We start from the raw sequence: 17,205 nt of genomic DNA, 5'->3' as shown, positions 1-17,205 counted from the left end.
TCCAATTTGCCTCCAAGAGGGGTGGTGCTGAGCATCCACGGTCTGTGTGGTAAGGAGGGCCGTCCTGTGGGGAGTACTGGGCCTGGTAGTGGTCTGGATTCATACATTGATCAGACAGGGCAAAGGAGAGCCAAACTCTTCCTCAGAGTAACTGGATATCCATCAGAATTCAGCAGAGAAGTGTATGAGCTCAGAGCAGGTGTAGGCCACTTGGCCTGTTCCCCATTCAATTAGATCATGGCCAATCTGACTGTAACCTCATCTCCACATTCCCTCCTTCCCTGGAAGCTAGTTCTCATTTGGTGGGTCAGAGGTAGAGAGGTCAACAGCTTCAAATTCATTGACCCACACTCAACAATATAGGAACAGCCTCTTCCCCTCCGCCATCAGGTTTCTGAACAGCCCATGAACACTACCTCGTTACTCCTTTTTTTGCACTATTTATTTTGGAATTTATAGCAATTTTATGTCTTTGCACTGTACTGCTGCCGCAGAACAACACATTTCACATCGTACAAGTCAGTGATAATAAATCTGATTCTAAAATCCCTGGGCGTTAACATCTTGTCCTGGGCCCAGCACATAGGTGCAATCACGAAGAAGGCGTGCCAGAGCCTCTACTTTTTCAGAAGCTTAAGGAAATGCAGCATGTCACCAAATACTCTAACAAACTTCCACAGATGCACTGTAGGAAGTATCCTGACTGGTTGCGTCACGGTCTGGTACAGCAATTCCAACACACAAGAGGCTGCAGAGAGCAGTGGACACAGCCTGGTCCATCACGAGCACAGCCCTCCCCACCACTGACAGCATCTACAGGAGGTGCTGCCTCAAGAAGGTAGCATCTGTCACCAAGGATCCCCACCATCCGGGCCATGCCCTCTTCTCACAGCTACCGTCAGGCAGGAGATACAGAAGCCTGAAGTCCCACACCACCGGGTTCAGGAACAGTGACTTCCCTACAACCATCAGGTTCTGGAACCAACCTGCACAACCCTAACCCGATCTCAACAGTGGAACACTATGGACCACCTCTTGCACTACCACTGATTTGTCTCTGATTGTGTCTTTGTTCTTGCACTAATGTCTTGTTTCTGCACACTTATTTTTCCCTCTCTTTTCACTGTCTTGTATAATTTACATTCTGTGTGTGGTCTGTACCTACATGCCTGTGATGCTGCTGCAAGCACGTTTTTCATTGTACCTGTATCTCACCACACTTGTGACAATAAACTTGACTTGAACACTATCAAGAACCTCTGCCTTAAAAATATTCCAAGACTGGTTTTATCCATCCCCCTTAGAGGATGACGGTTTCACAGACTCACAAACCTCAGAGAGTGAATATTCATCCCCATCCTAAATGGGTCACCCCTTATTTTTTAAACAGTGACCCCCAATTCTAGGTTCCTCCACAGGAAGAAACATCCACCCCACATCCTCACTGTGAAGACACCTCATAGATGCTTCGTCACCTCTCACTCTGCTAATCTCCAGCTGACAGAGTAAACCTCAATGGTCTGGCACCTGGCTCACTCACTGGTACATTGAGTCCTCGTGATTTGCAGACCTAGTCAGTATCTGTGCACTTATGAGGTCAGCCCTGCACTACTGGGTGTCTGAGCCAGATGTGCGGCTGGAGCCAGAGCAGGGTCTTTAAATCCCTGGGCGTTAACATATTGGATGACCTGTCCTGGGTCCAGCACACAGTTGCAGTCACAAGGAAGGCGTGCCAGTGTCTTTACTTTCTTGGCAGGTTAAGGAGGTTCGGCTTGTCACCGAGCACTCTAACAAACTTCTACAGATGTTCCGTCTGGTTGCATCATGGTCTAGAATGGTAATTCGAATGCATAAGAAGCTGCAGAGAGTAGTGGACTCAGCCCAATACATCACGGGCACATCCCTCCCCACCATTGGAAGTATCTACAGGAGGCGCTGCCTCAGGAAGGCAACATCCATCATCAAAGATTCCCCACCATCTGGGCCATGCCATCTTCTCGCTTGACCGTACTCTAGTTTTATACCTGTTCTTTTTAAAATTTCTTTAATAACTTAATATTTAGTAATTTAATTACATTTTGATTATTTTCTAATTTTTTTAAAATTAATTCAGAGACATTGATGTCATCGATTGGTTTGACAGCCGGCTAAGCATGGGCTTGGCAACCATCACTCAATGATACTTTCAGCAGATTCATGGGCAGGGCTTGTTCTGCCACCAGCTCCCCCACCCCCACAACCCTGCCACCCCCAACAAGATAGGAGTTGTGCATAGAAATATCATCACTGCTCAAAGCTGTCCACAAATTCTTGCTGGGAGTATGAAATAGGTACATGAGATCTTATTCCAGGCTAACTAATCCACCACTTGGTAACGATGATCATCCTCGTTATGGTCACACCGAAGGTTCTGAGGAGGATGCTCAGACTGGGAACCTTCTCCTCGGCCATACCTTGTTTCCCTCCGGTCTGTGGGAAGCCATGATGGTTAGGCACAAGATGTACGACAGGTAAAAGAGGAAGCTGATGAGGAACATGTAGGCGCCAAAATCCTCCCACTTCCTTTGCAGGAGCTCATTCATTGGTTCCACGCACAGCATCTCATGTCGGTTCTGGAATCAGTGGAGATAGGGGTCAGTGTTGGTTGGGCAACTGGTGTCTTGTGTGGTCAGCACCCAGCTCCCTTCTGTCCCACTGCATGGGGATTCATTGGTACAGTCACCACGTGACGAGCTACATGTGGCATCACAAGGGCTGCTTTAATAGGCAGTCCTGTCTGTGGGCTATCCCGCTGCATGGGGCATCACAGATCAGGTAAATCAAACTGAAGGCAGGTAGTGTTGAAGGCAGGGAGTCTGGGGGCAGGAAGTGATACATGACCCTCTGTATCCAGTGTAGGTCACACCCACACTCATGGTATGCACTCCTGTGACACACACTCCTGTTATACAGACCCATTGTGTTACACACCTGTGTGGTACACACCCAGCATGGCACACATTCCAATAATATGCACCCTTTGTGATACATGCCCCGCATGATACACAGCGGGTGAGACACATCCCGTGCTTTACGCAGCGCGTGGTACGCAGCCTGCATGATATACAGCACGTGATACACACCCCATGCGATACACGCACCACGTGATACACACCCCATGCGATACGCGCACCACATGGTACACACCCCATGCGATACGCGCACCACATGGTACACACCCCATGCGATACGCACCCTGTTCCTGCTGCTGTAAACAACAGTCTGCAGCACCGAATTCTCCTCGATTGTATCCACACTTGACAGGTCGTAGAGGGAACATGTCACCGGACCATACTCCCACTCCGTGAACTTCCTGGAGAGGTGTTTGTACTTCTGCTGTTTTATTTCCCTCCCCAGAATGTGTCTAAATATCTGCAGAAATGGAAGAAGAATTTAATATCCACGGACAGGTCTGACAACTGAGCAGGAACACCCAACCCCAGATCCACCCAGTGTGGGGACAGGGACACAGGCTGAGCCCACTGGAGCCACAGTACATGGGGTGGGATTGGATCGGGACAGTCTGGTTCAGTACTATATACCCATCAGGATAATTGGCTTCATAGTACTGCCAACCTCTCAGCTCTTGCTCAGTATTTGGTGCTTTATCTTACACACATCAGCAGCTCTGATATTTGGGTCAAAGCTCTTACTGGATTCTAATTGGCTGTGGCTAATTCAGTGTGGCCAGGTTGGGTTCTGATTGGCCATGGCCAACGAGTTCCAATTGGCCTTTGATACGGTTTGGCCATGGTTGGCTTGGGTTTGGATTGGCCTTGTTTAGACTGGACTCAGGTGGCTCAAGTCAGGCTGGAAGGGGATTGGTTGGAATTGGCTTTTAATTTTATACCTGAGCTGACCTCCAACCCAATGCTCAGCCTCTTTCCCTCTGGATTTGACAAAGAGAAGACCCTGCTGGGGAATCAGTTGATGAGGAACATTTCAGAGAAGGCAGAGACCATTCAGCCCATCAAGCCAGTTCTGCCATTTGCTGACATCCTGCCTGACCTCTCCCTCAGCTCCGTTTCTCCACCTTCCCCCCTCGTCTCCACAGCCACCAAAATCTCTCCAAAATAAAAACAACCGCTGGAAATACTCAGTGGGTCAGGCAGCATCTGCTGAGAGAGGAACCAGACTGTGCTCTGATCCCTGAACAGGGTTGGACCAGCTCCCTCGACCTCTGTCTGAGGGGGATCCTCTGCCATAGGGACTGCCCTCCCACAGATCCCAGAGAAACTCTGACCAAGGACTGGAGACCCTGGAGAAAGAATAGGGATCTGGGAAACTCTGGAAACTGGGCAAGAACAAGGAAAGTCCAGGAGAAGACAGAAAACTCTTGGAAAAACCAGGAACATTGTGGAAAAGAAAGATGGAAGTCTATGAAAGGACTGGGAAATTCCAAGGATATTTGGAAGCTCAGGGACAGGAGAGGAAGGTGTGAGAAACTGGAAATGGAAAAAGCAGGAAATTCTGGAAAGTCCGGAAGGCACAGGAAATGGGAAGAGGCTGGAAGTGCCCAGTACCCAGGGTAACAGCCCACACTAACCAGTATCCATATTCTGGGCAATGTTGCCTCTGTCGTGTAGGGCTGTGGAGTTTGTCTGGTGGGTGTAGGGTGTTGGGACTGCTGAGGGTGATGTGGAGAACATCAGCCAATCCAAAGGCCATAATCCTGTGAGTTCAACTCCCACCCAAGGCATTTTGGGAGTTTGGATTGTAAAACCTTGGAAATGAAAATCTGATCTCAGGAAAAGTACTCCTGATGCTACTGAGAAACTATCTGGCTCCCCAACTTTCTTCCAGGAGGGATTCTGCTGTCCTGGCCCAGTCAGAGACATAGAGCAATACAGCACGGATACAGGCCCTTCGGCCCAACCAGTCCACGCCAACCACGATGCCCACCCAGCTAGTCCCAATTTCCTGCGTTCGGCCCATATCCCCCTAAGCCCCGCCCCTCCATGTACCTATCCAAGTGCTTCTTAAATACGGTTGTACCTGCCTCACCCACTTCCTTTGGCAGCTCATTCTGTATATTCACCACCCTCTGTGTGGAAAAAGTTGCCCCACAGGTCCCTTTTAAATCTTCCCCCTCTCACCCTAAACCCATGCCCCCTAGGTTTGGACTCCCCTACCCTGGGGAAAAGACTGTTACCATCCACCCTATCTATGCCTCTCGGAACTTTAAACACCTCTATTCTCCTACATTCCAAGGAAGGAAGACCTCGCCTGGTCAACATCTCCCTAGTCTGGTCTATATGTGACTCCAGGCTGCACAGCCCTGCTCCAGCCCACTGCCTGGGTCTCTGTGGGCGAGGGTCAGTTGCTGGCAGGGAGGTGCCTGTCCCACTGAGGGGCCGTGCTTGGGACGTACACCAATCTTGCCGGTGTGCGCGGCCAGGTGCAGCGGGGTCAGGCCCTTGCGGTTGGTGATCTTCTCCAGGTTGCTGTGGGGCTCCAGGTCCGCGCTCTTGATCAGGATGAAGTCGTACATGTCCGTCACGAAGCTGCGTGTCTCCGCCGTCTCGCAGGCGATGGACACCAGGGCGTGCAGCACTGTGTTGCCCGCCCGGTCCTGCGCCCGGGGATCCGCCCCCTGCTCGATCAGGAAGGTCACGACATCCGGTTGGTTGGTGCAAGCGGCCAGGCCGAGCGGGAATCCCCCTGTGTCCGCGCCAGGTGGGGGTTGCAAAATGGCACTGTCAGTCGGGGGTTTAAAACTGCCCTCACCTCCCTTTCACACACCACAAATCCCCGACTCCCCCCCCCCTCCCCGCTCGATCACCCAAAACAATGAGAGCAACGTGCCACTATTTGACAGTGTGGGCATCACAACCCTGTCCTGATACACTTCCCCAGGGGGATCTAAACCAACTGGAACTTAATTCGGACAAGTGCAAGTTGTTGCATTTTGGTCAGTTAAACCAGGGCAGGATTTGCACCATAAGTGGGCCAAGGAATGGCAAATGGAGTTAAATTCCGTTCCTTGGCCCACTTCCCATTAGTCTCGATCCCCTGAATAGGTACATGCAGCAAACAATCTGCTTGAGGAACTCAGCAAGTTGAGCAGCATCTGTGGTGGTGTCAAAGGAATTGTCGATGTTTTGGGTCAAAACCCTGCATCAGGACTGAGAGTGGAGAGGGGGAGATGGCTGGTGTAAAGTTGGGGGGGGGGGGGAGGTGAGACAGGAGCCCAAGGTGATTGGTGGACTGAGGAGGCCTGAAGGCAGGATTTACCATGTAGGGGAGGGAATGGGGGCTGGAGTGTACCAGGTCAGGGAGATGGAGATACATAGGCCCCTGAAAGTGGTGATACGGGTAGACAGGGTAGTGGAGAATGCATTTGGCACACTTCGTTTCATCAGTCAGGGCACTGAGTACAAGAGTTGTGACGTCATGTTACAGCTGTTCAAGACGCTTGGAGTACTGTGTGCAGTTCTGGTCACCCAGCTATAGGAAGGGTGTTCTTAAGCTGGAAAGATTTACAAAGATGTTAGCAGGACTGGAGGGCTTGAGTTATAAGGAGAGACTGGATAGGTTGGGACTGTTTCCCTGGAGCGAAGGAGGCCTTACAGGGATTTCTAAAGCCATGAGGAGCATAGATAAGGTGGAAGGTCACAGACATTTTCTCCAGGGTAGGAGAGTCTAAAACTAGAGGGCACAGGTTTTATGCAGAGAGGGGAAAGGTTTAAAGGGACTTGAGGGGCAAGTTTTTCACACAGAGGGAGGTGGGTGTGTGGAACGAGCTGCCAGAGGAAGTGGTAGAGGCGGGTACAATTACAACATTTAAAAGACATTTGGACAGGTTCATGGATAGGAAAGGTTTAGAGGGATACGGCAACTGGGACTAGCTCAGGAAGGGACATTGGGCAGCATGGACCAGTTGGGCCAAAGGGCCTGTTTCCGTGACATCTGATTCTATCCAGTGGGAGCTGCAGGGAATCGGGAATAACGCGTTCCCCAGCTAACTAGGACAGTTGTAGACTCCAATGTTTATTGGCCAGCAGGCGTTCCAACTATTAACCCTTTCAGTTACCCCTCATCCAGTGCTTCCTGTGATTAACCACTGAATACTTCTGCATGCAAGCATTTCCATTTGCACTAGCCTGCTTGTTTAACTGTGCACTGGTAAATTTGTCTGCATTGATTGATGTATTGCTGTAAACACTGGAATGTAGACGCTGGTGTGCATTGGCCGGTCTATTTCTGTGTGTATCAGTGTGTTTCAGCCACTGTCTCTGTGTGAACAGGTCAGTGTATATTTGTGAGTATCGACCAGTGTATGTTGGTGGGTATTGGCTAATGTATTAGTGTGTATATTTCTGTATGTTTTAACTGCCATATATGTGTCTGTTAGCCTGTGTACTGTATATCTGTGTTTACTTGTTGCTGTATATTGTGTTTTAGCCAGAATATATGTATGAATTGGCTGGTATATATTTGTGTGTTGGCTCATGTACAGCCATGTTTAGGTCTGTGTGCTTAGCCAGTGTATGCATGTGAATTGGCCAGTGCACATTTGTGCGTTTGTCTAGAGTGTGTGTGTGTGTGTGTGTGTGTGTGTCTGCTGGGTTACAGTGATATGCGTAAGATATACACACAGAAATACATCGGTCTATACACACTGATCAATAGACACAAGAATATACTGGCTTACTGGCCTGTGTTTCTTTGCGTTCGGCCTGTGTGTCTATGCTGTGCTTCTGTGTGTTTGTCCTGTGCGTTCGGCCCGTGTGTCTGTGCGTTCGGCCCGTGTGCGCGGCCTGCGTTCTGCACCAGCCCCTGCGCTGTACCCACCAAAGTAGAAGGAACACTGCTTGTTCCTCTTGTTCCGGAAGAAGCTCCCCTTGGCCATCACATCGATGGCAGCTCCGTTCTGCACCAGGACTTGGACCAGGTCACAGCGCCTGCGCTCCACCGCAATGTGCAGAGCCGTCTGCCCTGGAAACAGAGACACCGTGAACCACAGCGGTGGGGTGGGGGGGCTGGGGGGTGGGTCCCAATCCCGAGCGGCGTGAAGGTATTCCCTACCCCGGTAAATCTTGTCGGTGTAGGCGGCGTTGATGAGGTCGGCCAGGTCCTTGTGTCTCTTTGAGAAGGAGATGAGCTTCCTGACGATCTCCACCGTTCTGTTGTCCTGGGACTGCTCCTCGACCTTGTTGGTTATCTTCAGCAAGGCCTTCATCAGGCAGGTCTGCCCCGTGTTGGGGTCTGTGGGGAGGTCAGGGGAAAGCATCAGAGAGGGAAGGTGTCCCAACCGTCCCCTCCCACCCTGACCAGCCCATGGGACAGTTAGCTGACGGCCTGCTCTGTCGCCCAGGACAGCCATTCACTGCAGGAGCAGCAGCAGGAACTATGGTGGTCGTTGGTGGCCACTGCTGCCTTGCATGGGCTAAAGGTTAGCATGGAAGTGATGGGCTGAAGGGTCCGTTTCTGTGCTGTATGACTCTTGGTGCTGCTGATTCCTACACAGGGGCCCGGACAGAAACTCCTGGAGTCACCCCAGCCCTGGGTTCACCGCCCGTCCCTCCCTGCTCATGTCCCAGCCCCAGAGCTCACCGGAGGCTCATTCCCATTCGGGGAGCTCCCAGCATCTCAGATGTCATGAATTCAGGAGCTAAAACGGAGGACAGGAACCAGCTCCCATCTGACAGCCAATGTGACCAACTGTGTGTCTGCTTCACACCAGGTATCCTTGGAGGAGAGGCTACAAGTCCTTGGATTGGATTGACTGCAGTCAGGCGGGATTCTGATTGGCTGCAGTCAGCTTGGATTCAGATTGGCTGCGGTCAGCTTGGGTTCAGATTGGCCGAGGTTGGTTTGAGCTCGGACTGGTCGGGCTTGGATTAGCTGTGGTTGGCAACTGTCACTATGCCTCAGAAATGTTGGTTGTCCATGAAGCTTTCTGAGATGCCCCACGCGAGGAGCACATGATTTCTCTGAGCCTGTACTCAATGAAGTTCAAAGGATGAGGGAGGGTCTCATGGGAACCTACCGAATACTGAAAGGCCTGGATAGAGTAGATGCGGAGGGGAGGTTTCCATCAGTGGGAGAGTCCAGGATCCGAGGGCACAGCCTCAGAAATAAAGGGATGTCCCTTTTAAACTGAGATGAGGAGGAATTTCTTCAGCCAGAGGGCAGTGAAACTGTGGAATTTGTTGCCACAGAGGGCTGTGGAGGCCAAGTCATTGGGTGTATTTAAGGCAGAGATTGATAGATTTTTGATTGGTTAAAGGGTTAAGGGTTACGGGGAGAAGGCAGGAGAATGGGGTTGAGAGGGAAAAATGAATCAGCCATGATCTAATGGCGGAGCAGACTCAATGGGCCAAATGGCCTAATTCTGCTCCTATGTCTTATGGTCTTATACTTTGACGATGTCTCCATTGAGGGCGAGGGAAGTGCTGTTCTCAGCCAGATCCCTGCCACACTCACCACACACTCCACTAACCCAGGCACCCAAGTACAAAGCCAGGGCTGAGGTAGAGCTGCACTGTTGGAAGTGCCCTCCTCTGCGTCAGTTGTTCAACACCTCTCCTCGTGGTCTTGTACTCACAACAGAGCAAGGTCACCATAAGGGGTGTGTGTGGGGGAGCAAGTGAGGGTAACAGCTGCCTCAAAAAAATCTCCTCTGAAGTACATTTAATGTCTGGTTCCTGGCATGCACAGACATACTGTATGTGCCCTCCGTAATAGTCATGGAGTCACACAGCACGGAAACAGGCCCTTCAGCCCACCGAGTCCGTGCCGACCATCAACCACCCATTTACACCAATGCTGCACTAATCCCATTTTACTCTCCCCACATTCTCATCAACATCCCCCAGATTCTACCCCTCACCCACACACTGGGGGCAATTTACAGCCGCCAATTAACCCACCAACTCGCACATCTTTGGGATGTGGGAGGAAACCAGAGTAGCCGTGTGGTCACAGGGAGAACGTGCAAACTCCACACAGACAGCGCCGGAGATCAGGATCAAACCCGGGTCTCTGGAGCTGTGAGGCAGCGGCTCTACAACTACACCACGTCTAGGACTTGTACTCCCAAACTTGGACAGTCCCCAAGGTCACTAGGTACATCCTCTCCACATCCACCCTACAGACGACTTGAGATGGAACCAGGAGACAGAGTTCAGCATTGGATAAAGTTTCCGTCTCTCTTTTGGTCCTTACCTCTGAGCTTCGGGTTGGAGAGGTACCCGTTGGCATCCTCAATCTTCTGCAGGAGGCCGTCAATTCTCTCCAGGTTGCCCTCAAAGATCGCTCCAAAGAGCTGGAGCCTGAGAGTGCTGAGATCACACTGATTCCTTGACAAAAGGATCAAGCAGATGCCCATTAGGATCCATCACCTTTGTAGCTGTTTTCAAGTGACTTTTGTGAAAGGACAGTGGGACCTGGGTCTGTGCTGATGACTGATCTGGAGACTGCCAGTTCAAATGTTTGTGAAATGAAATCATGTTTGGCCAATGTATTGGAGTTCTTTGGACATATACAGTAAATGGTAGGGCACTAAGGAATGAACAGGGAGACCAAGAGATCAAGTCCATAGTTCCCAGAAAATGGCAACATGAAAGTGGCAAGCTTTGCTTCACAGGTCAGGGCATGGAATGTAAAAGTTGGGACATTATTGCTGTAAGTTCACAAACCACTGGTTAGACCACACTTGGAGTATCTTGTGTCCAGTTCTGGTCACCACGCTATAGGAAGGATGCGGTTGCACTGGAGAGGGTGCAGAGGAGATTTGCCGGGATGTTGCCTGGATTAAAGGACTTTCTTGGACAGGCTGAGCTTGTTTTCCCTGGAGTGAAGGAGACTGAGGGGTGACCTGATAGAGGTAAATAACATTATAAGAGGCATAGAGAGGGTAGCTAGTTAGAATCTTTTTCCCAACATCTCTCTGTGGGGGTATCAAAGACAAGAGGGCACAGGTTTAAGGTGAGAGGAAGGAGCTTTAAAGGGGATGTGAGGGGAAAGTTTTTTACACAGAGAGCGGTTGATATGTGGAACTCACTGCCAGAGGAGGCAGTGGAATCAGGTGCAATCACTGCGTTTAAGAAACATTGTTTATTATGAGGGAAATCGAATGTAAAAGTGGGAGGTTATGCTTCAGTTACCTAGTTTATTGGTAAGACCACATGTGGAATACTGTGCACTGTGTTGGTCTCCTTGGGTTACGGAAGGAATGTTAATATGTTGGAAGGGGTTCAGAGAAGGTTTACTAAACAGATACCTGGATTGAATGGGTCGTCTTATGAGGAAAGTTGGACAGGCTGGGTGGGTTCTTGAACCAACCAGCACAATCTAATCACCACAGTTTAGCAACACCATGACCACTTTGATCACTTTGCACTAAAATGGACTTATTTTGCTCTAATCGTGTTCTTTCTTGTAAAAATTGTGTAATTTAATGTTTCCTTGTGACTGCTGCTTATCTGATGCTCTGTGCCCGTGATGCTGCTGCAAGTAAGTTTTTCATTGTTCCTGTGCACACATGGACTTGTGACAACAAACTCAACTTTGACTTTGTACCTGTTGGAGTTTAGAAAAGTGAGAGGGGATGGTTGAAAAATAAAAGATCCTGAGGGGTCCTGACAGGGTGGGTGTAGTGAGGATGTTTCCTTGTGGGAGAATGTAGAACCAGGGGTCACTGTTTAACAACCAGCCCATATAAGACCAAGATGAAGCAAAAAGGGCTGTGAGATTTTCAAACTCTCTTCCTCAAAGGGCAGGAGCAGTTTTTTTTGAATTTTTTTTCAGGCAGAGGTGGTCAGATTCTGGATAAGTGAAGAGGTGAAAGGTCACCGCGGATAGCCGACAATTCAGAGTTGAGGTTACCAATAGATCAGCCGCGATCTGATTAAATAACAGGGTAGATTCGAGGGGCTGAGTGGCCTACTCCTGATCCTAGTCCGAATATTTGTGTGATCATTAACTCAGCTGCAGAAGCCATGCCGGTGCCTCCAGATGTGGGAAGCTCACACGACCTCAGGAATGGGTGACTCCAGCCCCACATTACAGGTTGACCTGTGATCAGGGTCATCACCTCGCTGGTCAACAGGAGGTAGGAGAGTCTACACCTCTGCTCCTTGGGACAGCGAGGGGTGGATAATGAACATGACCTTGCAGGGTCTTGGCCTGATTGCCTTCGAATCTGACAGTTATGAAGCTTGAGCACACAGAGTCACAGAGTCACAGAGCACTACAGCACAGAAACGGGCCCTTTGGCCCATCTAGCCCACGCCGGCCTGGTTTTCTGCCCAGTCCCATCTACCTGCACCCAGACCATAGCCCTCCGTACCTCTCTCATCCATTCACCTTTCCAAATTTCTCGTTACAACTGAACCCGCATCCACCACTTCCACTGGCAGCTCGTTCCACACCCGCTCCATCCTCTGAGTGAAGTAGTTCCCTCTCAGATTCCCCTTAAATATTTCACCTTTCACCCTAAACCTATGACCTCTCGTTCTAGTCTCACCCATCTGGGCCAACACAGCTAAAGCCAGCACTGAGGGAGTGCCACACTGTCTTCCCAGGGAGATGTTAAGCCATGGCCTTCTCTTGTGAGTGTTGAAGGTCTCACAACCACTGTTTGTAGAGTTCCTGAACAGATTTCCCAGGCGAACATAATCACCCCACCTGAATCACTTTAAAAATAACCAACACAACCTGGTCTTTTGGAAACACAAGAGACTCAAATGTTGGAATCTGGATCAACACACAAGCTGCTGGAGGAACTCAGCGGGTCAGGCAGCGTCTGTGGAGGGACGTGGACAGTTGATGTTTCGGGTCGAGACCCTCCTGTCCAGATGAAGGGTCTCGACCTGAAACGTCAACAGTCCATTTCCCTTCACAGATACTGCCTGATGCTCTAAGATTTGGTCTTTTGCCTAAATAACATCTGTGGAATCCTGCTATGAACAAATGGAGGCCAAGATTCCACAATATGACAGAAGTATTGTCATTGGCTGCAAGGTTCTTCAGGTTGCCCTGAGATCACTAAAGACATTGTGGGGCAGCAACACTATTCCTGCACTCCATTGTGTCCCACAGACATTGAAACCCATTTCCTTCCCCCCACCCGTACAGTGACAGCACCACCCAGTAATGGAAGGTCCTCACCTCTCAGCTTCCGGGCTCACACCTTCCTCCTGAGCAGCCGATATATTTTCCCTGCTCTCCGATCTGGCCATGGGATTCAGGAAAATATAAGATTCAATGTTCTTCCACAGGCTGAAAATGGATTGAAGATCAGGATTCAGAATCAGATTTATTACTATCACTGACTTATATGACATGAAATTTGTTGTTTTGCAGCAAAGACATACCATAAATTACAAAACTAAATAGTGCAAGAAAGGAATAACGAGGTAGTATTCACAGACTGTTCAGAAATCTGATGGCGGAGGGGAAGAAGCTGTTCCTGAATCATTGAGTGTGGGTCTTCAGGCTCCTGTACCTCCTCCCCGATCGTAGTAACAAGAAGAGGGCATGTCCCGGGTGGTGACGGTCCTTAGAGATGGATGCCACCTTCTTGAGGCACCGCCTCTTGAAGACGTCCTCGATGGTGGGGAGGGTTGTGCCCGTGATGGAGCTGGCTGAGTCTACAACCTCTGCAGCCTCTTGCGATCCTGTGCATTGGAACTTCAGATCTCAGGTCAGGAATCTGATGGAGAACCAGGCTGAGAGTCTCCACCATTCACCGGTGGTGTCCTGAGGTGAGGGGTGCAGTGGAACTGGTACAGGAGGAGCAGGGAGTTACCACAGGTGTAGTGAGCAGACAGAGTGGAGCCTAACATGGGGAAGTGTGTGGCAAGAGGTCAATGGATAGACTGTACTGGGACCCAAAAACCCCCAGTTGAGGGAATCCAGTGAAACCCAGATAGAACCAGGCAGATGCCAACAGAGGCAAATATAACTGAATGGGACCCAAGTACCTTGTAAGCTAGAGGAAGCTGGGGCGGGATTAACCTCAATTTTATTTTCACCTGGCATTGACGCAACGGAGCAAGTGTCCCCCTCCTGTCTTGTAAACGTCTACATTTCCGAAATAAAACCCAACCAAATCCAGAAGGACCTCTCTTCCAACAGATCCAGTTGGAGCCCATTATATGGAACATAGATAGAACATAGAAAAACTACAGCACAATTCAGGCCCTTCGGCCCATAAGGCTGTGCTGAAACCCAACACACAGAACCAAACCAGTACCTCTGAGAGACAACAGGATCTAACAGCAGACAGAACCCCTCAGAATCCATGGGAGAGAACACAATAAATAGTCCCCAGTACACAGAGCCTGACAGAACCGATGTATGTGGGTGATTCAGTGATCCCCGTGAAACCAATACAGGAGCAGAGACACGGTGACAGAAACACACAGAGCCTGGTAGAGGGAAGCTTTGAAGATCCCGTATACCGGGGACAGGTGTTGTGTGCTGTGACCGGTAGTGTAGGGCAGGTATGGTAGTGTAGTGGTTAGTGTAATGCTTTACAGCGCCAGCGACCCAGGTTCAATTCCGGCCGCTGTCTGTGAGGAGTTTGTACGTTCTCCCTGTGTCTGCGTGGGTTTCCTCCGGGTGCTCCGGTTTCCTCCCACGTTCCAAAGACATACGGGTGAGGAAGTTGCGGGCATGCTATGTTGGCGCCAGAAGCGTGGCGACACTTGCGAGCTGCCCCTAGAACACTCTACACAAAAGATGCATTTCACTGTGTGTTTCAATGTACATGTGACTAATAGAGATATCTTATCTTGACTACCTGATGGTTTGATCTGCATTCAGCCGACAGGGCGGAAGACCACATGGATCTTTCACTGTTTCCACTTCCTTGATTGGCCTACTTGAACTGTGAAAAGAAATGTGATTGGACAAGGTCAATGTTGGTCTGTCCACTGATGTGCATAGATTCTGCAACTGACATCTCATTGGCTGGATCTGTCTGTACAGTTACTGATGTTCAGTGATCAATGATACGTCCTTTACTGTGGAAAGTCCTGCAACTTTTCCGACTGAGCACCGGGAGTGAAGAATACATCCAATCCAGCCCAGCATCTCCCCGCCATTGGCAACCCTTCCATCTCTCTCTCTGTGCTCCCCCTTAAGCCCCACCTTCATCACCCGCCTGCCCTGGTCCCTGTGGGGGGGGGGGTCCCACATACACCCAGTCTCTGGGTGAGGAAACTTCTCCTGAATTCCCAGTTGGATTCATTAGTGAGATGTTCCTGACCTCCCACGCCCCGACAGACCACAGGTTGGACCTTGGTGGGCTGAGGACTGGTGGGTCAGGGGTCTGAAAGCACTCAATCACATGGGCGCAGGGATGATGTTGGTTACCGCTGCAATGCAGCCCCCAGGAATGTTCTTTCACCAACTCAGGGTACTACAGAAACACAAAGTATGGACGTTTCTTCCAATCTCCAACTCCCACTGAGCCCCTCCTGGAACAGGGAACCCTCGGGATCCTCTAGACACCTTCCTGGTTTATAGATCCCAGCCCAATGACATCAGCTCACCACCTCCTGTGCTTCAGCCTTGTTGTCCTGTCACTGGGACTCCTGAACTCACTGTGGACTGTACTCGTGCCAGTGAGGTCCGTACCTGATATTGTCATTTTTGTCCATTTGAAAAGGGAAGCACTCATAAAGGCTCTCCTCAATGGATTCCGTCCCATCCACACAGTCTTCAGCTCTGAGGATTCAAATTCAACACAATGAGAACATCTCACCTCACTCTCACATCCTAAGTGCTGACTACCTATCACACAGGACTCGCACGGATCAGGAAAGAGGGCAGCGGATGTTTGGCTGAGTGGTTGCAGAAGGGAAATTGACATTCGGCCCATCGAGCTTTGCTAGCTGCAGTCGGTCCTACTCGCCTGCTCTGCCCTGCAAACCACTCCCTTCACCTCTTTAGCCAATTCCCTCGTGGAAGTTCCTGTTAAATCCACTTTCAGCAGCCTCTCAGGGGAGATGAGCAACGCTTGGTCATGCATAGGGGTTTATGGAGCTGGAGGGAGGGCGGAGAGGTGGACGACCTGTGAATTATCTCTCGGCCTTACCTCCAATCGGAGCTGGAGTTGGAGGAACAGAGGGTTTGGTGGTTGGGGGGTTGCAAGATTTGAGGTGACAGCAACAGGGAGGTGAGGCACAGTGGAAGCCTTGTTCACCAACTCTAGTTCCGTGGTCTCCCACACCGTGTGTATGGACCGCTCTCCCTCAATAGATGCCGGATAGTATGGGAAAGTTGAGAAACTCAGGGAAGCGGTGGTTTGGAGAGGCCGACCTTGGGTCTCTGTGACAGCTAGTGAGCAGGAGGAGGACGTGTCTGGTTCCCAGCGTGCACCCTCCGGTCACCTCCACACGTGTACCACAGCCGGCCCGAGCAAGACCTCACCGGATCCTCTCCCCCATTGGGATCCACCTGACCCCTCACCCTCCCCTAGTGACCCTTATCACCCTTCCCTCCCGATCAGATTCCAGCACCAGCAGCTCTTGTCCCCCACCTACCAGCTTCACCCTCCCCTCCCGCCTCCCCCTGCCCATCATCCTTCCCCCCTCCTCATTCTACCGATCACCTACCAGCCCCTTCATCACCCTTCCCCCTGTCCTCTTTACGCCGGCTCTCAGTCCTGATGCAGGGTTTCAACCCAAAACGTCGGCAGTTCCTGCTCCCACTCCCACAGATGCTGCTCGACCTGCTGAGTTCCTCCAGCAGATTGTTTGTTGCTCCAGGTTCCAGTACCTGCCGTCTCCCCGTGTCTCTAACTTATCGAGGGGTCTCAGTCTTTCGGCCAAGCCTCACAAGAATGACGCCACTTGGCAGGATGTTGCAGGGACCGGAGGACTTGAGCTACAAGGAGAGACTGTACAAGCTGGGGCTGTTTTCCCTGGAGCGAAGGAGGCTGAGGGGCGACCTTATCGAGGTTTATAAGATCACGAGGGGTGTCGATAATGTGGACGGACACAGTCTTTTTTTCAGGGAAGGGGTGTCTAAAACTGGGCATGGGCGTAAGGTGAGAGGGGAAAGATTTCAAGGTTTTTCACACAGAAGGTGGCAGGTGTGTGGAACGAGCTGCCTGGGGAAGTGGTAGAGGCGGGTACTATTGCAATGTTTAAAAGTCATTTGGACGGGTACACGGATGGAACAGGTCTAGAGGGGTATGGGGAAAACGCA

The 17,205-nt window shown here is 50.6% G+C and overlaps 1 protein-coding gene across 2 annotated transcripts in view; it reads right to left on the bottom strand.

Moving 5' to 3' along the window:
- Positions 1–17,205, bottom strand: part of LOC127581458 (transient receptor potential cation channel subfamily V member 3-like) — a 34,733-nt gene that overhangs the window by 10,658 nt on the left and 6,870 nt on the right. For both annotated transcript variants that reach the window (XM_052035901.1, XM_052035900.1), the window contains exons 4-12: positions 15,631–15,720; positions 14,792–14,878; positions 13,156–13,266; positions 10,210–10,343; positions 8,068–8,247; positions 7,834–7,977; positions 5,411–5,700; positions 3,235–3,411; positions 2,454–2,612 (exon numbers count right to left, since the gene is read on the bottom strand). In XM_052035901.1, coding sequence (XP_051891861.1) covers positions 2,454–2,612; positions 3,235–3,411; positions 5,411–5,700; positions 7,834–7,977; positions 8,068–8,247; positions 10,210–10,343; positions 13,156–13,266; positions 14,792–14,878; positions 15,631–15,720 — 1,372 coding nt within the window. The remainder of the gene's footprint in view (positions 1–2,453; positions 2,613–3,234; positions 3,412–5,410; positions 5,701–7,833; positions 7,978–8,067; positions 8,248–10,209; positions 10,344–13,155; positions 13,267–14,791; positions 14,879–15,630; positions 15,721–17,205) is intronic.

The sequence above is a fragment of the Pristis pectinata genome, chromosome 21 (assembly GCF_009764475.1).
Source record: "Pristis pectinata isolate sPriPec2 chromosome 21, sPriPec2.1.pri, whole genome shotgun sequence".
Classification (NCBI taxonomy): Eukaryota; Metazoa; Chordata; class Chondrichthyes; order Rhinopristiformes; family Pristidae; genus Pristis; species Pristis pectinata.
Note: the sequence above shows the minus strand (reverse complement) of the source record. Positions and strands in the feature narration are given on the sequence as shown.